The sequence below is a fragment of the Nilaparvata lugens genome, chromosome 4 (genome assembly GCF_014356525.2).
Source record: "Nilaparvata lugens isolate BPH chromosome 4, ASM1435652v1, whole genome shotgun sequence".
In the NCBI taxonomy this organism is placed as follows: domain Eukaryota; kingdom Metazoa; phylum Arthropoda; class Insecta; order Hemiptera; family Delphacidae; genus Nilaparvata; species Nilaparvata lugens.
The window spans coordinates 53,102,513-53,124,659 of record NC_052507.1 but is presented as its reverse complement, the minus strand read 5'-3'; the positions used below and the strand labels follow the sequence as shown (position 1 = coordinate 53,124,659).

General features: G+C 34.0%; 1 protein-coding gene across 2 annotated transcripts in view; it reads right to left on the bottom strand.

The window, feature by feature from the left end:
• LOC111044390 (cytoplasmic aconitate hydratase) overlaps positions 1–22,124 on the bottom strand; it is a 92,307-nt gene extending 70,183 nt beyond the window's left edge. The window contains exons 1-9 of one of the 2 annotated variants that reach the window (XM_039425823.1): positions 21,985–22,124; positions 20,967–21,059; positions 17,346–17,509; positions 15,261–15,406; positions 13,416–13,485; positions 10,963–11,155; positions 9,209–9,339; positions 6,900–7,071; positions 4,638–4,855 (exon numbers count right to left, since the gene is read on the bottom strand). In XM_039425823.1, coding sequence (XP_039281757.1) covers positions 4,638–4,855; positions 6,900–7,071; positions 9,209–9,339; positions 10,963–11,155; positions 13,416–13,485; positions 15,261–15,406; positions 17,346–17,509; positions 20,967–21,059; positions 21,985–21,991 — 1,194 coding nt within the window. In that variant the 5' untranslated portion in view covers positions 21,992–22,124. Of the gene's footprint in view, positions 1–4,637; positions 4,856–6,899; positions 7,072–9,208; positions 9,340–10,962; positions 11,156–13,415; positions 13,486–15,260; positions 15,407–17,345; positions 17,510–20,966; positions 21,060–21,461; positions 21,490–21,984 lie in introns of those variants that run through there. The other variant, XM_039425822.1, reaches the window with a different exon arrangement.
• Between the last annotated feature and the right edge of the window lie 23 nt (positions 22,125–22,147).

The window sequence follows — 22,147 nt, the reverse complement described above, 5'->3', positions numbered from 1 at the left end:
TCTAATTAGTCTATTTAGATTTAGTTTAATTCAATTAGCCATACAATATTACTTGACTTAGTTATACAAAGCATTAAGTTTTCATGTACAATCAAGTCATTGCTCCACAATTCAACAAGGATCAGCTTGAGATATTTTTTATTTTTCAACAAAATTGCAATATGGCGGCGACGAATGCTGGTGGGTTTTGATGGTAAGTGTTCGGTCGGTGTTGGATTTGAATGCATCACCGGGCACTTACCGCCAACTAGCCACCCTGGCAAAACTGCATCCAAAATAACATGGCAAAGAACACTTCAGTGAGACCTTCAATGTCAACGTAGAACTTCAAGTAAAGATGCCACTTTTGTTTGCACTTTCAGCTAGCTTCTTACATTGATATAAGATTGTAAAGCTAGTTGAATATGTAAACTAAGTGGTATAATGTCTTCGAACTACCACGATCAAGAAACTTCAAGATGACCTCTTCAGCAGCAATATTCTCTTCTGTTTCATTATTTATGTTAAATTTGTTTGTTATTTCTGTGTAGTAAACTTTCAACTATTGACACCAATGTGCCCATTGGTGATATTTGCAACATCACTAAATATTATTTATTAGATAGTTTACACTTTACATAAAAACATGAATTTATTCTGGTTAACTGAATTACTTTTGCTTATTAAAAACGTTAATCTAAGGATTAGTTAGAATGAGAAAAATGTTGTAAACTTCTTAGTTTAGTCATTTCCAGTTAAAAGCCTATCAACAATTCGTTGATCATTCATAAAGCATCTTATAAATGTGAAATTTATCCAGTATAAATGAATGTAAACTTTTAAGATCAACAACTATAAACTCAAATCAGATACAAATCAAGAGTACATAAATTGAATTCATCAATAACAATTTATTCAAACCTGAATGGGATTGATTACCTACAACGTATATTTTTTTTCTTTAATTATTCAACTATTGCGGTAGGGTACTCGTTTACTTATCTTTTTATGGGCTTTCAAGGGTCAATATGAACTGATTAGGAAATCAATTTCAATTAATCGTTTTTGTCGATATCAAATGAAAATATCAGAGTCTTTGATTTGCAATAAAAACTGTCTAGTATTATTTACATAAGAGAATGTTTACTCAAGTTGCTGATATTGCTTAATATGTGTCTTAAGATGTATTACAATATTTATCATTGAATTGGATTGCTCAAAACAATGAGTCATCCATTTCAGATATCAACATTCTCACAATTATATGTTATCTGTAGGTAGTTGATCCATCAGCCGGCATGGAGCAATGAATCTGATACCGGTTTGTAATTTTAACAGTGAGTTATTAGCATCTTATCTAGTTGAATTATCATGTTGTTCACAACCAAAATACCTCAAGATGAGTCACTGATTTTTACTAGATAGCTTTATCTATGACATACCTATCAAGAGAAGCATATCATGAATATGACGATATAGTTGATGACATTAGTTGAATAGCATCAAGAGAACGGTGTCTACATTAGAATGTTGTACAAAGTAATATAAATAACAGCAAAGCTACTATAGATAGTGATATTATAGAAACATATAAACAATCCTCTCGCACACTAAATACATTCAACATTCAACTTGGAGAAAGTATGCAGTATCTGAACTAGATTTTGATGGGAACAAGTTTTATTTTTAGTCAAGCTGAATTGTTGACACAATGATAATTTCCTGTTACAAGGTTACAAGATCCTTCGGGCGTTACTTATGATTTTCAAACTCAGGTAGAATATATTTTGTAGATACCTTATATTTGAGAATATCCAGTTATCTAAAATTTTTGCCCCAAGCTTCTACATGACATGAAAATAGAATAATATGCCTATGAATTCAAATAGCACAAGGGAAGTTCTTATTTATGACGTGTTTGAGAATCCTTTAGATAAGTAATTTTAGTTTCTATAATTTATGCATACAAGCACATATAACAATGAAAGTTTCAGATGAATGATCAAACTAGTTTTCATCAACGGTGACTTGTTTTATAAAAATTTAGAAGCCCTGTCATTTACAATCAACTGACTACCGGACGACCACACAATAAAAATTCTTTACACATTGGATATTAAATTAATTAATGAAGATTCAGAGCACAGATGAGGCGAATAGTGAACAGAGGGTTGTACAAACGCCAGACAATCGTGGAAATGAGGTGAAAATACACCGTGTCCCACGAAGAGATTTACCCACGTTCAATTTTATATTACGTGTCCATTCTTGCACCGAATTTTTTTCAATTTTACACAGTTTACAAAGTAGGTTCTGAAAATATTCTGGGAAAATTTTAGCTCCGTAACCTTCGTAGAAACAATGGCGGCATATTGAAAATTTTACCAATTTGCTTACTACTTTCATGAGTTATCTGATTTGTTTACAACGTTGTGGTAGTCTTACCTCATTTGATGGTACCAGAAATGAATCAAGCAACCTTCCAACAAGATGGTGTTCCACCTCATTTTGCAAATCATGTCAAGCAATTACTAAATGACAAACTTCATAGCCGTTGGATTGGTCGTGGAAGTGATTTTTTGGATTGGCCACCCCGATTACCAGATTTAGGCTAATTGTTAGTGATTTCTTCATATGGGGTTACTTGAAGGAAAAAGTTTATACCCATAAATTCAATAATGATGTGGAACTAAAACGAACAATAGAAGAGGAGCTTCTCCGGATACCGCGGAGTTTCTTTGTAAGAGCTTTCGAATCATTTCTTAAGCGCTGTCGTCAGTGTATTGCTATGGATGGGTTTCAATTTTAATAATTCTGGACTTTTAAGCTTTTTCATTAGGCCTTGTTCTAGTTTTTTTTATTCAAAAATTATATTGCCCTAAAGTGCAACAATTAAAATATTTTATAAAACCAAAAAACCCTTTTTAATGTTTTTAAAGTATCGTTTTTCAATATGCCGCCATTTTGTATCTACGAAGGTTGGGGTGTTGAAAGTTTCCCAGATTATTTTTAGAACCTACTTTGTAAACTGTGTAAAATTTAAAAAAGTTTCGGTGCATAAATGGGCACGTAATATGAAATCAAACGTGCAAACCTCTTCGGTGTATAATATGATACCACCAAAGTATGGTATTTATCGATTCAATTAAACTATATTATTCACACAGAGAAGAGTTTCAATCAGAGTTGATGTTGGAGTATTGACAGTATTCAGTTTTGAACAAGCAGGCTAAAGTGGTTAATCTCAAGTTTGTTCCACCTTCAATTTATAACTTTCCTTACTGCAGATGTTTATTTGTGTCTTGCACAAGAAAAATACTCTGCCTAGTTGTACTATTTATAATATTACGCGTCACGAGGCCAACAGTAGGATCCGATTCCTAGTGTTCTGACCTCTGTTATTTCTAAACAAATAACTAAGGCCAGCCACCGACGTTACGTTTCATCGGACATTTTTGGCTGTTCTGTCGAAAACCGAAAGGTTGATGCTACAGTTACTATTAATTTATAAAACAGTTGATTGTTTATTGATTTTATTCTATCTATAGGCTAATTATTTATAATAACTGTAGTTGGTGCCAATCACTTTCGATGCAGGCGTGCAATACTTTGTGTGCTTTTTGCAGGTCAGCTATTTCAGAATTGCGGCGAAACGTTGCATTAATGACTGGTCTATAGGTCCCGTCGCACCTACAAATCGGCTTTTAGACTAATCCGTGAGGCTGATCTCTAACGTGTGAACCAAACCATGAGACCAACACAGATTAATCCTATTCGCTATGAGCATCTTCTGATCTGCCCTCTGTCGGACAACAAATGAGCAAATTTGGACGCAATTTAACACACATCAAATTCAAAATATTGGACTACAGGCCGGCTGACTGATCTCAAGGCGAAAATATGAAATTTGTTAGAGGTATTCCTGAGTTGATCTCATGATCTTAAGAGATCAGGCTTTAGCATAGAGAAACAATAGCATAAGTAGACATCCCATGGCATAGAGCGTTTATGTCGCAACTTTTACTGTTATCTCAAGCTGATAGTCCACGTAGTTCTTTCCCGTGAAGCTTTATGACGCCGGTTGTCTCTTATATTGTGCCGTTCATACACTCTTACCCGGTCAAAACAGTAAAAATTGACAATAATCGACAGTAATCGGCTTGAGATAACAGTAAAAGTTGCGACATAAACGCCCTTTACCATGGGATATCTACTTACGCTATTGTTTCTCTATGGCTTTAGTCTGATAGCAATCAGGTTCTAACCTACGGACTGGAGGCGGAAATCATGAAATTTGGTACTATGGGCTACTTATGGTTTAGTGCACACGTTAGTGTGTCATCACATTGAATGCGTATATGTGCAAGCATGCGTATATCATGCATCTGAAGAATCGAAATTTGAAGAGTGTGTAATTTAAAACATGTTGTGACTTGCATGTAGCTGCTTACACTGAACGCAACCAACAAGTGCAAGCGTTCACTGTTATTGTTCCTATTACTCTTTCCAGATTTTGTGTCTCATCTGCACGCTTGATCGTGCATAAGCATAACCAACTTGCACTTGCACTTATATACGTATTCAATGTGATCACACCCTTAGCCTACAGACCTGCTGACGTATGAAGGAGCCTTAAGACAGTAACTTGTACGTCGTACCTTGTTAGTCAAACATCCGACGAAGTCCGTCTTCATCTCGCTTACGGCGACCTTGTCCTGAGGGCGCTTGGGGCCCGACACACACGACACGACTGTGCTCAGGTCAAGGGTCACCACCTCGGAGAAGGTGGGGTCCTCGCTCGAGTCGGCAAAGTTGCGCAGCATCTTCGTCGCTCGCAAATAAGTCTCCACACACTGGATTTTCATCTCTGATCTGTCTGTATGCAAGAGGATTTAAATGAGATTTTCAGTTGGATTAGGTTGTAGCATTACAAATAACTATAAAAGAAGAATATTTGAATTGAGTAAAAATCATCAGTTCAGTTATTAGTTGAGTTATGGAGAAAATGGGATAGACTTATCTATTTTCGGAGTGAATCAATATTTTAAATCAATTATTTCAAAAATTCAAAAGGGAATACAAATCTAGAACGTTTCCAAAATAAAAATGTTCAAAATTCTATAAATATCGTGCTGAAGAACGTTATGAAACCTGAGAGACTTATGCTAAAAATGAGTATCGATCAAAATATTTGTTGAGTTTTAAAAATGATCAAATTTGAGATAAAAAAAGATTAAATTCTCCACAATACAATATTGATTCATGAAGGTGGTGCTAATTGAAACATTACCTTGGATATGAGACAATATAAGGTCAGGATTTTTTGTCAACTTTTCGTACAAGATGAAAGAGAATTACAACTTTAATACAATCATGTTCTAAATTTTGTCAGTTCAGGGAACTCATAAGGTAGAATATTTCATTTCACTCTAGATACAATTCTGAAGCAAAATAAAATAAATTCGTTTATATATAAATAGGTACATAAATACAATTTCTGACTTGTCAACAAGCTTTATTTTTCAGACCAACAATACGTCTAATAGTTTTATTCTGTTTAACAAAAACTCCCTCAATACCACGGCATAAGTATGTTTAGAATGTGAATGGAACAAAATAGGACTATATAAGAACTTTAGCTCAGTTTCAGAGTGCAAAAAAGCTGCAAGATATTATTTTGCAAAGAAACTGCATGGCTCTTCCAACACCTTAAACCAAACAATTTCACATAGCTCAATCAACAAGAGCCTTATTCTCAATAAGAATAGTGAATTTCCAAACTTACTTTCAAAAAGTTTACTCCTGTTTTGAACTCTGAAGCTCGCAGCTCACAGACACAATAGAGGCTCCCACAAGACGTGGCCATTAGTGGTGGCTACTAAAATTCAATCTATTGTCCCTGTGAGAAGGTGTTCGGAAGCTGCGAATGTCCCGTGTGATGGCATATTGCCACTACTAACGTCTAGTTGACGTCACAATTGTCCCTGAGTGCAGGGGGACACTTTGGCCCGATTGCACAAGTCTGTTTGAATTCTAATCATGATTAAATGCCACAAGAACCAATCAGATAAGACTTTTTTGAAAATAAAGCTTCCGTCAAACCGGCGAACTTGGGACAGTTTTCAACTTTGACTTGAAATTCAGTTCCATTATTATTTTAATAGTTTATTTCTCTTGTGCTCAAAACTTAGGTCTTTAATAATACTTCAAATATATACATTCGATTTCATTATTATTCCAAACGGTTCTGAAAAAATATGGTGTTTTATATATATATATATAAAAAAAAAATTTTTTATACATAAAAAAATATATACCCAACCTCTGCGGGTAACTTGGGACACCAATATAATTTGCCTGAAATAAGACAATTGAGTGGTTGAAGGCTAACTTGTGACATTAGATTTTGAATAATAAAAATACTTTAACTGTAAAATAATTGTATAATAGATAAAATAATTGTGTTTAATAATTGAGTGTTCACAATAGAAGTTATTAAAGGCTCAATTTCTAGGTTAGTGATAGTAGATTGTTATGACTGTTAAAAAAGTATCTTAGTTGTTAATTAGATGTTCAAAACGTTATTAAATATTTTCAATTATGTGTTCCCAACAAATCCACAATGCCAGAACTCGGAATGAATTGCACAGACAGCTGGTAAGTTGGAATTGGAGGAAAGGGGGTTAAACTGTCCCAAGTTAGACTACTGTCCCAAGTTAGCCGGTTCGACGGTTCTCTAATAGGATTTTGTGTTAACATTTTACAGGCTTTTGTGTAATCGGACCTTTGAATTTACTTGTAACATTATCCTCTCTATTATTAGTGCTTAGAAGTCTTGATGTCTTAGATGAAGACACACTTGAATACTGAATGTAAGTTTCAATAACTCACCCATCAGCCAATACATTTACAACACTTACTAGTCTGTCGCAAATACTCCAAACTGTTGCTGTCGACCGGGAAGAAGCCGATGGTGGCTCCATACTCGGGACACATGTTACTGATTGTCGCACGATCGGCGATGGACAGCTCGGCCACTCCCGGCCCGAAGAACTCCACGAACTTGCCCACCACTCCCAGCTGTCTCAGGTGCTGTCGGCCGAAACATTAAAAAACATTAACAATATTAGAGATCAAGGTAAGCTGTTTAGTGTAGACAGTTGTCTAGTGGCAGAGTAGCTCTTCAGTGTACAGTAACTATATTAGCGACCACCTCGGTTGGAGAACTCGATCAAGAACTGTTTTATTGTAATCTTTGAAACCCGCTACTTTTAATTATACAGAGTTGATAAAAATCATGCAAACAGCTAAATAATTCCCTAAAAAGGATAATTTAAGAGTAGGTTTCATTGGGGATCCTATTTGTAATGAAAAATTACTCTTCAAAAACTACTCTGTCGCTTTAACATCTTTGACCCTCATATGAATCCAAATTCATTTTTTGAGATGAGAAGGTGGTCATGTGATACATGATTTCGATACAGAGTTCCAAGAGAAAATAAATGGCGAGTACCGCACATTGATATCTCAACCCGTATTAGTTTGTTGATGTAAAAGTTGTTATATTAACCAGCTGGAATCATGTGTCAGTGCATGAAGGACAGACTGTGTGATAGCTCCCAAATAGCCTCAGCTGATGTCATAAAAGAATGGAAAAACTGTAGTAAATGCATGCAATGAATTCTTCAGCTGACTTAACGATAAATCAAAACATTTTTTTTCTTATGCACTCAATCAATGTTATCTATTATATCCTGAAAAAGGACGAAGGAGTGAGTCAATTTTGTTGTCCAACGAACTTGACCTTTAAAAAGGTTTGAAGAATAAAAATTTGAAGATAATTGATCAATTATTTCTCAAGTTATTGTAGAACATTCAAACAGACCGAATAAAATTCGAAAGTGAGAACTCGAAAAATCGTATTATGTTGGGGAATTGAATTCATTGGTTTAGGTGAGGTGTTCATTCATCTTCATTTAAGAATGGATTGACTTCAGTCAGCATTCCTTACAAATAACACCAATGCCGACAGTCTAAAGCGAATATCACTATAATTGAATCCATCTAAACCAAGAAATTATTTGATATGTTAACACACTATAGTGTTGATATTTGAATGAACTTTCAATTCGGATCATTTGTGGTCCGAATGATCTTGAGATTCAAAAAATTACTTGTTGAGAATATATATCAATAAGAACTTCATGTTGATTCAAGACAATCCGGGATTACACGATTGACGAAAAATCGAAATTTAAAAACTAAATCAAACATAGGACGCCACAGAGCCAGGATACATTTTAGCTTGAGCTATGCTCTATGGTCTAGTTCATCGACTAATTAGGTAGAGTTTTCCAATGCCTGAAAATCAATCATGGTTTGAGTTTATGTAACAAAATATTATAGTCATGTATAATTCTCATCTAAATACATCAAACAACTCATTAATTGCAATCAATATTAGCCAAGACCAATTTTTCTCTAGTTGGAAAGGTGATGTTCGAAGCCAGCTCCGCTAAGACAGTTATAAGCTTCACAATGATTGATCGACCAAAAACCTGTCTGGAATTATATTATGTAAATATCTGTATTATATATGATACAATACAGTATTATATGATATAATATAATCTCAAGCCATAACTCGCTTCATCTAACGTTTTTATATAAAGAACTTACACGTTATATTGAGTGTGAAAATAAACTTATAAGTAATATTGAAAAATCATCGTAGGAATAGTATAATATTGACATGTTATTTAATTTTTCAAGTAATTTATTATTATTTTATTTGTTCAGAAGCGACTCCTCCATGCAAGCGGACTAATCGTTCATGCGGGGAGTTATTCATCTATACTAATTATTTTCTTCATATTAATATTATTTTTTTATTTTACACACTTATATCTTACGCTTGTAAGATATTTTAATGCATTTAAAACTATTTCATGTAATGTATTTAAAATTTAATAAAATTCAATTTTATTAAATTCTCTTCAATAAATGCACATCAAATGTCTATGTGCTAATAAACAAGATGATATTGACATCTTTAAAGCTATTAATTTTGTTCGTCACTGAAGTAGCACTATTCTATTGATGACAATGTATTAAGAATCCACTTATTAGATAAGCTCATTCTCCATCATAGCCAAGTGTGCATTTCCCAATCAGATATGCTTTTGCTTGTGGAAAATGAATGCATTTGAAATAAATAACAAGCAAATACCTTTGTAATGGTAAGTACAAGATCAGTAGATGTAACATACTGGTTGAGCTTGCCAACAATTTTGTAACCAACAACTTCCGGTAGCAGCATGGTGATCGCTTGACCCAGCATCACTGCCTCTGCTTCGATTCCTGGTCGAGAAAATGTACAACAAGGTCAGTTTCATATTTTAGTCTCATACTGTTTTTAGAAATTTTATTATTTATTGAATTAATTTTATAAGTTCAAACAAATATTGGGAAAAAGTCTGGCAATGTTTATCCCAAATGCAATATTATTGATGCATAATATTTTGAAGTAGTATCAAAATTCATTTATCAGCCTTACTTATTTTGAAGGTGAATAAGTTTTGAATGTAAAGCGTTTCAAGGCACGCAGCCCCATCGTCATCCAGTGTACAGTCATCAGTAATAATTTCTATTTGAGTATCAAATTACGCTATCTATGATGAGATTCGGGTCTAGAGCCTTAAAACGCGTCAGGATTTCACAAAGCAGGTGATAGGATTTGTGCTTATATTCTAATTAAATTTATAAATAAACAAATTACTGCCTCCCTTCAGTTTTATTTAGCTCAGTGGAGCCGTCAAGCACTGCCTACCGAAGTGAACAATGCACAGTCAGATATATTACTGTTCATGAATTTGAACAAATACTTCATCAATATATCTTCATCATTATCTTTGAAAGTGGGGTAGATAATGTTTTTTTCTACAACTGCGCGTAAAGAAAGAATTTACATACTCAATTCTCCTCGTAAAACAGCTTATTTCTGAGGAGAATCTACTTTTTCGCTCGCTAACCATCTGCGCATGCGCAGTAGATTTTCTTTACGCTCGCAAATCATTCGCGCATGCACAGAAGAGTTTCTTTACGCTCGCTGATCAGCTGATGATAAGCAGCTCGCCAAAAGACAAACCACTCTTGGTCAGATCTTAACCTAAAGAGTCGGTAATTGTACCGATTCTACAGCCATGATGGATATCAGAGTAGACGAATTATTATAAACTCTGCCAGATATAAGTGATTTAACAGGTTTGTGCAGTTGTAGAAAAAAAAAATTGTATGTAATTCGCGCGTAATGCTTCTTTATCGCTCTTGCAAAATTATCACGTTCCGCTTCGCGTCGCATGATAACTGTTTTGCGCGAGCGATAAAGTCGCGCATTACGCTCTTAATACATAAATAGCTATTATCGCTTATATTTGACATGGTTATATCGGGGATTTGAATCTTTGATAAGAATCAGAACAGATTTTTGACTAATAAATAGTTCATGTTGAGGTGCCAAAGCCCACCCTGCACTGCAGAGCAAAGAGAGGCTGTGCAAAGGCTAAAAAACCTTTCTACTGGTGATTTTTTTCAAAGTTTTTCGATTTGTATACCATCAAGCTATCAAAATGAAAAAATATCTTAATTAGTTGAGTTATTTTTGGTAAATTGGATAACTTTCTCAACTATTGATATTTGAAAATAATTAATTATCATAAAACTTTTGTTTTATTCAATCAACAATACCATCCTAAAAATTTCATGGATTCATCTCTTACCAAATTTGAAATGATCTGTTCCAAAAATGTAAACTTTAGGCAATGATATCTCAAAAAGTAATGATCGAAAAAAATGTTTTCGTGAGAATACTTTTTTATTTTGATAGTTTGATAGTATACAAATTGAAAAACTTTGGGAAATATCACCAGTTTTTCCCTTAGCACAGCCTTGTTGGGATGAATTTGCTCCTTCTACGAAGCTTACCTCCAACTCCCCATCCGACAATACCCAGGCCGTTGATCATGGTGGTGTGCGAGTCTGTGCCGACCACTGAGTCAGGGTAGAGCACCTCGCCGTCTGTGAACACCACCCTCGCCAAGTACTCCAGGTTCACCTGGTGCACGATGCCAGAGCCGGGTGGCACGATCAGCATGTTGCGGAACGCTTTCGTGCCCCACTGAAACGCAAACCAAACATTTTAGTCGAATATAGATAAATCAAAAGATGAACAAGAATTTAATTTCCAGATAAACACGTGTAAAGTTGATAAATCAAAAGAATATGGTGCACCATCTCATACAATTAGAGAAAATTGTTTCAAAAACAAAAATTCTCATATTTTACGAATAATTCAAGAACAACTCATTTTCATTTTTCATTGATTTGTACTGAAGGATGTTTAATTACATAGATGAATGATCTTATACACTGGCCTCACGTAAGTCGTTGAGTCATTACATGATTTCAAGTGTAGAAATTTCCCTCACGAGCTGATCGGATGAATACCAATTTAAATTGAAATCTTTATATTCATGATACTTTATTCTTATCAATCAGTCAAATATTCTTATCTAGTCAAAATAGAATAGGTTACACAACCTATTTAGGTTACATAATCTAATACATAGAGAACAGATAGCATAAGAAGATATCCCATGTTATAAGTCGTTCATGTTCCAAATTTCAAGCTGATGTTTTGTCAACTCCAGCAAATTACAGTTGACTACTGCCTTTTATTACTGTTAGTCCAGTCAATATAGACATAAAAAAGGGGGTGTGCTTGCAATTTATATTGTAGTTCTGATTTTCTAATATATTATTTGGGTACATAAGAGAAGTTCAGAGCCAATTTCTTCATACAAAATTTCCTTGTGCTAGATACAGGGTGGCCCAAAAACCTCATATTTTAGGCTCATTTTCCAGTTTTCAGCTATTTCTGCCAAATCTCGTAATCGGACAGAAAAATTTGCTCTCGCCTTTTTTTTAGATAATAAAATATTGAATAAAATGAGATCATTCGGAACTATCTATCTCCAATGAGTACTGAGTTATGATTTTTCAAAAATGAGTGAAATTTGAAGGAAAAATCTATTTTGATGAATTTCAGTTTTTGATCAACAATATCCTCCGATTGTTAACATTTAGATGTATAATTCAAAATCCCTCTGGGTGTATTTTTGTGCTCTACAATCTGAGATCAGGGAGAGCGCTCTATCTCAAATAGATTTCCAGGTACACTTGACAACAATGCTCCTTGTATTGTGTAAAACACTTAATGTTCTATGAAAATCACACCCGTTAGATGCACTTCATTCCAGTATTTCCTAGTGGAGAGGCACGCTTAAGGACACCTCAAGGATCAAAATTTCAAACACCTATAACGTTTGACACAATGCCCAGATTTCATCGTACTACACTTCATTCTTCTTGGCTCGTCAAGGCGGTCCAGAATCATGCATCCTCACTTGATTTGGAAATGTTATCCGAAATATTTCACAAGACATGCAGCTTTGAATATAGAAATTGGCAATTTTTTGTGAATTGGAGTACGGGCTCAAGTACACTCAACAATAAATTTTCCATTTTTCGACCGAATTTGACTTATGATGCATGATTTTGGACCGCCTTGACGAGCCGAGAAGAATGAAGTGTAGTACGATGAAATCTGAGCATTGTGTCAAACGTTATAGGTGTTTGAAATTTTGATCCTTGAGGTGTCCTTTGGAGCGTGCCTCTCCACTAGGAAATACTGAAATGAAGTGCATCTTGCGGGTGATTCTCATAGAACATGAACTCATGTCATTGTGCGAAATATCAATGTGAAGACAATGTAGTTGGTGATGATGGTTGAAGCTGAAAATTAGGTGTTTTTCACGATACAAGGAGCATTGTTGTCAGGTGTAGCTGGAAATCTTTTGAGATAGAGCGCTCTCCCTGATCTCAGATTGTAGAGCACAAAAATACGCCCAGAGGGATTTTGAATTATACATCTGTTAGTAACAATATTTACATCTATTAACAATAGTTAACAATCGGAGCATATTGTTGATCAAAAACCGAAATTCATCAAATTGATTTTTCCTTCAAATTTCAGTCATTTTTGAAAAATCATAACTCAGTACTCATTGAAGATAGATAGTTCCGAATGATCTCATTTAATTCAATATTTTATGATCTAAAAAAAAGGCGAGAGCAAATTTTTCTGTCCGATTACGAGATTACTATCGGTTTGAGTTAACAGTGAAATTCCGAACATAAACGCCCTATACCATGGGATATATTCTTATGCTATATTTTCTCTATGTTAGTCTCTAACTAGGTTCTATTAATGATTAATAAAATGATACATGAGATTGTGGTCTCAAATTCGATCACCGACAATAATATTTTATTTTTAAATAATGGTTTTATACGTAATTATTTTATTTTCATCATACCTTCAGGAATGTGAACCGTTCCATATTCCTTTCAAATTCAAGAGCTTCGTTCTTGCTGAGAGCATCTTGACTGAAAAACATCAAACATTAATGATATTTCGAATCAACACATTAAAATAGAATTGAAACACTCAATTGCTAAGAGGTTTCCAAGATATTACCTCTTACAAGAATATTATTGTATATCTATTTGGATAATCGAAAGTATTTTGTAAGCACACTTTACGATTATTAATACAAGAAGTGCTATGTACGAAGTTGAGTAATTAAATGCCTCACACTAAACTCAACCCACACCCACAAATAGTATATTTCCCATAATAAGCAGAATTTATTTATTTTCACGTGATACACAATTTAAATATGTGGAAATTCTGTTTCCAAGATTCAAAATTGAATCGATTATTTCTAATAATGATCTATACAGATAATACATAAAACCTACTGAAAGGACATGAGCTATAATCATAGAATAACCATACGCGAAGTATAAGTTATTGCCTTTTCTATTTAATAAAGCCTAGGACTTGATGAGTGAAAGCCATTCTATCGCCTAAATTATTATCATTTGAGTTCACAGTTTCCAAAAACATTCAGTAAGATAAATCTCAATAAAGAAGAGAGACATCTCCATTGAGTCATTGAGGTTGAGTGGTAGAGAGGACTTAAAAGTCCTAACTCCGCCTAATAAAGAATTATTTCATTTCATTACATCTCAGTTGAGGAGAGTGCATACCGTACTGATTCAAGACGAATCCAATTAAGAAATAATACTTTATTGTCATTCTCAAAAGATATTTACATAAATAGTACATTTTGTAACATAATTAACAATAACAACAACAATATTAACAATGTTGAAATGTAAAGAAATACAACTGCATAGGCGACCTCGAGCGCAGGTATACATAACATAATACATAAATTACCAACATAATTATACATATTACATAAGAATATTACAAAAAAGAGAGAAAATAATATAAAAACATACTGTACAAATAAATAATACTTTATTTTAAAATTCAAGTTTTCTATAACGAAGATTCACATAATATTCACCTGCTTCAATACAATGATCCAAACTGAATAATAAGCAAATAAGCAAAAGTGATACTGTAAGCGTAGAGTATTTGAACTAGGTCAACAATTAGCTACATGAAAACCAACCAACAATTTGCCAGTTAACTGAATATAAACTTGAGTTTAAGCTACTAGTATCGGCAACCAGTCGGTCGCAAAGTGTCCAAACAGGTTGGGTTGTGGGGCATGGTGTTCATTACACTAGGGTCGCCCGCCCGGCAGCTAATACTAGTGCTCTACTTGTGTCCCAGCATGCTTTACATGATGCCGCCAATGGTTGGTTTCTTGCCACTCACTCGTGACCGAGCCTGGTGGCTGAATGTGATACGAGCCTAATTAAACAGGGACTCCAGTGAGAAACAAGTATTGTCCTTGTGTTATAGCGAGAATTCAGTCCAATATTCATCTACGATGATTCTCGGACTTGTGCTGTCTCTAGTGCAATGAGTGCTAAGGATTGACAAAGTGGAGCGGGGATGGTAGCAGAGAAGGTTCTCAATAATGCATGTAGCAGAACGCGTCAAAAAAACAGTGGCGCGGCAAAGGTAGAATGAAGCGTCGATTAGAGCTCCACTCTACCTTCGCTGCTACAATATGTTCTAACTCTTATTATGGCACTCATTTCATTAGGGATACCACAGGTCCAAGAATCAGCAGGAGAGGATTTCAAATAATACCCCGCAATTCGCTCGCACACAATGTGTCTCCCAGTGTCCTAAGTGATAAGATCCTGATCAAAATTGTTTCATTTGCTGAACTCACGATCTGACAAAATCAGCCTGCACCGAGTGATCAATGACCAGATCCGAGGGACAGATGGGGTTGATCTTGTCTGGATTTCCACCCAGGTCTTTCACTGCATCTCGCATCGCCGCAAAATCCACCACGGCTGCTACGCCTGTCAAATCCTGCAACAAATTAACTAAATTCATCAAACATTCTTCAAGGAAGCCTTGAGATTTTACGGTATTTCTAGAATTATTTTGTTTCCTTGACTCTTGTTTATACAGAATGGCCCTAATAAGACTAAACAGAGTGATCTCAGATAATAAAGGTAAATAAGCTAAAACAAATAAAAAATACATGGGAAAATGGGGGTTATCACAAGTACCTACATCTTTTATTTAGCTTGTAGAATAGTGTGTTGGGGATACGATAAGGAACCCCATCCACATTCTACACACTGATAACTCATAGAGATGCAAATTTTATGAAAGCAAGTTATCTAGTGTTCAATGAAAGGATCGCAATAGTTTGACGCAGCATATGTAGCAATACTTTTTTGGTATGTTGGTATCTAATCTTATACTTGGCTATTTCAGTGATATAGGACTAACATTATTGTAGAGAACAACTGAATAATTAGGTATTCCTCAAGTATAAGTTATTTGATAGTAATTCAAACAAAGCCACAAAAATCTCTCTGTAGTGTTGAATGTTACATGCACGTTCAAAACAGTAAACAATAGGAAGGCATTGATGCCACTTTTCTTTCACCACAGCCATCTACAATACAATAAATTATATTGATTATAATTATTATAATTCTATTACATAAAATATATCTGTGATTCAAGTTATGATGGTTCATTATATCTCTACATAGCCTGCATACAGTTTAGCAAAAAGCTAGAAAAGGATAGAGCTAATCAAATACTGCTATTATAACGTTGATCTCACTAGAGCTATTCTTCTGCTTCGTTTAATGGAAGACAAGGATAGCAAACTAATGCTAGTCAGTTGCTGACTTTAAAAAGTGAATTTCACTGTAGGTTGTTATCTAGACCTCACTGGTGCGATCCCAATACTATTGTTCAAAAGTTGCTCACGTCACAATGCCTATAGTGAGGTCAAGGTTATAACGACAGTATCTGATTAACGTTGGTGTTGCTATCCTTGTCTATCATTCGACAAAGCAGATTGCACTATCCTTTTCCAGCTCCGCAACGTTGCCACATGTAGAAATACATATTTCAACAATGTAGAAATATAATTCACAAAATGTTTAATCTCATTTTATATGAAAATTGAATATATAATCATTGAAAAATGAATTTTGTTGATGAATAAAATATAATTTATTAGTTTAAACAAGAATGAACAGTTACACAGGTATCTAAATATAACACAGGTATCAGCTATCCTCTATAGAAGGCAGAGAATTGGCAACGCTGTTCACCCATCTTTCTTCACTAGGCTATCATTATAACTTGGACTACACTATTGTGTTTAATAGTGTTTGTCTAGTGTGTTGCAACTTTTATTGTTGGCTATTTCTGTTCATCTCAAATTTTTGTAGAAGACAATACTGAATAATAAAGTATTGTTTTCTCAAGTATGTTTGCTAGCATTTCAAACAAGACCTCTCTTGAGACAATACATATTTCAGTTCACGGGACTGAATCTTGTAATCATTTAATACAGCAGCAGTCTGTGAGGTGTCTACGGACTATATAAATACTATTTATTATATAATACGCCATAAATGCCCACCGAATGCGAGGGCGCCTCAATAACCTAATTCTGTTCTAGAGAGCTTCAAAGTTCTCAGAAAACATGCGCTTATGTCAGGTGTATTGAAATATTGTTTCCGTCAAGGGTCAGAACGGTGATTGAGTGGAATCTAGCTTTCAGTGCGGTCAGTAAGTGTTCATATTAATTATATTTAACAATAGCCGTAATAGTTCTAATGAGACATTCGCTGTTTCATTTTTCAAGAACTAGGCTATGTTAGGATAAAACAAAAGTTTCAAGGAATTGAGTCAAGGTTTCAGATTGAGGGAAATGTAGCAATGAATAATCAAATTCAGAACGAAGTTTAGTTCTATTAAAGGAACTATATTTTACCTGTAGAATAACACGAGCCGGTTTGAAAGCAATTTCGACGCCCTCTATAGCCTTGCTTTGATTCCAGTTTAACACATTGTCCACGTCGCTCTCTCTCACTTGGAAGTTATCGCAGTTCCTCACCGCCGATTCCAGCAGTACCCGAATTGAGTAGGGCAGCTTATCTGAAAAAAGATGAATTCAAATTATTTTAATTAATATATAAATAACATAGTACACTTTCTTATAAAACTTTTTTATATAAACACTACTAAAAATCTAGTGTGGCGCACTCACACAACTTTCCTTGCCGTTATGAAAATTGAACAACTGACGCTAGTGTTCTCGCGCATCTCAAGTCTACTATTTAAAGATCTAAGCCTGGTGACAGGACAATAACGCTGCAGACACATGAAATCTGCTATCTCTTCATAGTGAATGAGTTAATAGAATCAACACTTGCCAACAGTTTGCAAATTGAATAATATTTCTTATTTTCTCGAACTTCGAGCTTATTTTCAATTTTAGGTGAAAATGTTACTGAACATTAATTGTAGAGATTTTCAAGCTCAATCTTTTCACTTGAAATTTTTTGTTTAAATTGTATCTGCCTGATAATTGGGAATCTGGAATCAAACTTTGCATAGATTGGGCAGAGCTCCTGAAATTTTTACAGATATGGGACTTGTAACAGTTGATAGAGCTTATCAATGACTTTTTTAGGAATGAATTTGATCAAAATCGTTGGAGCCGTTTTCGATAAAATCGCGAAAAACCCTGTTTTTGACAACATTTTTGCCATTTTAGCCGCCATCTTGAATTTCATTTGATTGAAATTGTTCGTGTCGGATCCTTATAGTGTAAGGACCTCAAGTTCAAAATTTCAAGTCATTCTGTTAATTGGGAGATGAGATATCGTGTACACAGACGCACACACACAGGCCGATACCCAAAAACCACTTTTTTGGACTCAGGGGACCTTGAAACGTATAGAAATTTAGAAATTGGGGTACCTTAATTTTTTCGGAAAGCAATACTTTTCTTATTATGGTAATAGGGTAAGGAAAGTAAAAAAGGTACTATGTTATTTTTATTAACAGTTCAAGTAGCCCTATTAAAATATTTTATTTTCTTCGGTAGTTTTTTTGAAGTTTGATTAGAATAAAAATGCTAATTGAGTTGTGTTTCATTGAGTTTTTTTCAACTCAATTTGGATAAATTTAATATTGAGGTTGTCCATATCTATCTCTAGCAGAATTTTTTTTCTAGACAAGGAGGTGGCAACTATGATAATACTAGGTTCGGCTTGTATTCTCATTGTATTTCAACCTTAATTAAAAGAATAAGACATTTATGTTCTCAATACCACTATATAGTGGTAGTAATATATTGACAGCATAAAGTTTTTTTTTAATATGGAGAAATAAATTGCATCTCTTCCCATACAATCAAATTATTATTGTATTTCAACCTGTTTCCTTGAAGTTTACATACTTTTAACTCAGGCTGACCAGCCTATTCAAACTTGTCATACAACATTTCTATTTAGACCAGGGAATTCCACTAGAGATGGAAGTGGATTAACTCATAACAACGCTATAAAATATAACAAATAACAACTCAATTTGATGATACTACCACACTGTAAATTTGAGTAGCGTTGAGTTCTGTTTTGGATAATTGTGTTTGTATTAAGATTAGTTGTGTAGTAATAAATATGTTATCAACTCTATTGAATATAGCTTGATTCACCACTTCTCATCTAGAAACAATATAAAATAACATTAACTGTTCTTGATTTTTCATGAATAACTGTTCAAAATAACACTAACTGTTCACAATAAAACCACACTCAACATAACACATTAGCAAATCCCAGTAGTGTTCTATCAATAGTTTTGAGATCATTTTTATTTGAATTGAATTCTGTTGACTTGCATTGTATTTTACTTTAGTGTTTTGCATTGGATTGTTCTTGGCCATGTCCATTATTAAATACGTATTAAAGATTAGGTCTAGAAGCAGGTGGCTGAGTGAGAAAAACAAATTCATAAGACCCGTATGTTTTACATAAGAACACCGGGCTGGGATACCAAGTGTCCAAACAAGTTGCAAAGCATTAGTTCTTGTTGCGTGTTCAACTGGTGTCCCAACTTGATTTACACACAAACACAACTGGTGTCCCAATGTAATACGGAACAGGAGTATGAATACGAGTAGGACTGGGAGGATACAATTTATTTAAGAATAAAAAACCAAGCAAGATTAAATGGAAAAGAATGGAATTTGAACAAGATGTAAGAAAAGCCAAACAAGGTAATCCTGGTGAATTGAAATAAGTATAAGTGAAATCTAGGCCTACTGTTCAAGTGAAATTACAAGTTATATTATTAATGGCCTTCTAAGAAGAAGAAACTCTTCAATTTGTATTATTTCTCAACAACCAGAACGTGAATGGTTTCACCAATATATTCTCTCCAATAACTTAAAACCCCTCCAGGATTTAATGCTATTATTGAGACTATATAGAGTGAAAGTATATACTTTCTTATTGGAAAGTTCTTGAATCAAATAGTCAAATTTTAAACATAATAAGCTATATGCTGTATTGTATATAAAACTTTTTTTTCTTTTATAATAGTTTTAGGACAAAAAAGAACGTTCAAGTTTAAACATAATACTGTTTCTCATTCAATTGATTCAAAACGTGAGATAATATTAAGTAAAATAAGAATATACGATGAAAAACGAAATTCATATTGAAATACAGTACCGTAATAAATTGGTATTACTGGAAAATGAAGAAAAAAATCATATCATATTTTATAATAATATCATAAGAGATTCTGAAATGAGCTTTGGAATCAGATGGATACAGTAAGGCATCTAACAATAATGTTTTGTCCAGGAATATGCAAAGTCATTTTTTAAGTTGGTTAGTGACACCTTACTCAAGATAAGAAACGACCATTGGTTTTAAATTGTAAAACACATTGACAGAGAATAAATTATGAAAATGATGAAGAGTGGACATCCCGAATGAATCATTGAGTTCAAAGTCTATTGGTAGATCAGTTCTTATCTTCTTCATATTCAATCGTTATTTTCCTCTTATCATACCACAGTTCAGTCATATACTTTTTCATATTAAAGAATTTGATTATAGTTGAGTTTTCTATTCTTTTCTCTTTATAGCTCAACTTTCTAATTGAATGTAACTAGTAGCATTACCATCGTAAACGAATGAGCAGTTCATGTTGTTAATGAAAGCAGCTTCTAATTTGGATACATCTACAGATTTATCTGGATTCTTATCTAAATATGCTATTAAATATTTCTACCATAGTACATAATTTAAATCAATATAACTGTCAAATACCATGGATACATCCAGTTTATTTCTACCTAAACAATCAAGGAAAATCCCATAATCATAGGAACAATTTTTTGCTATGTGAAGATAGTGGTGATAAGCATAAGCAAGAGCGATACACTATAATATAATGTACATAACATATTATATCACAATCACATTTATGATGTGATGGGTGATCTTGTAATGGTTAAATACTTATTATCTATTGTGGTATTCATAAGAGTATCTTATCAATACTTTATCTATTATGGTATTAGATATATTACCATATTGACTTCCAAGAGCTGGCAAGTCAAAATATTTGTACTCCTTACTGCCTACCGTCAGAGTTTTCAGATACTTCTGGAATGGGTTTGATCCTGAAAAAATGAATTAGTTTTGAATAATTAGTTTGAATTTTAATGCCAAAAATGACCTAAAAATTCATTAAAATCAGAATTAACACTTAAGCTGAAATTTATAGATAGGCTACAGTAATCTATGATAGATAGCTATCGATCCAGGAATGCCTGGTCCTTGATCTAGGCATTGGTACATAATAGAACTTACTTAAAATATTGATATCCTGATCATTTAAGCTTCTCATCATATGGAAAAGAGGGAGACAGAAAAGAAAGAGAGAGGGGAGAGAAAAAGAAAACATATTTTCTTAGGGTACCTATGATCCCCATATCAGCCCTAACCTCTAGCTCCCTAGCCGGGTAATGGATTCTGTGAAGGTGAGTTATATAAATATTCATATAGAAAGTAAAATAGCCTACTGTGCTTTATCATCTTGTTTATGAAAGTTCCAATGGCAGAAGTGGAGAACCATGTAAAGTAGTATTTCTTCCTCTATCAGGGCAAAGTGGTATATTGAGTCAAGTTTTCTTTCCTGTAACATAATTATAATATGAAATGGAAAACAAGTATTGAATACCCTTCAACAAGGTACTAATGAGGAAAAAGCAGGTATTCCTACAGAATCAAATTGGTATGATACAATAAAATTAAGAAAAAGATGACTATTTAATATTAGAATTATTGAAATGAATAGTGCACGGTAAATCAGATGATAAAAAGTCGGTAGATGTTAAAATGATTTTTTTCTCATAAAATCTTATCTTGCCAACTCCATGCCGCAAGTAGAGATTCTCACGTACGCAAGTCCTTTCGGAAACCAGTTTTATGTAGCGGCTAAAATGAGATACGAGATACCGGCAACAATTTTACTAATAAGATAAATTAGGTGGATAATTAGTTAAAATTTATTTAGACTGAATTAAAAAGTAACTTGACACTCACCTGCCATGATTTTTGTAACAATTCAACAACCAAACTGCTATTCTCAAAAGAATGAAGCTTGTAATGTCGACTGCATACAAATGAAATGAAAATACTGAACCTGAAGCCTAAACTACCGACCGCGTACCGACTACGGAGTAACATCTGTTTCTCAAGGCCAACT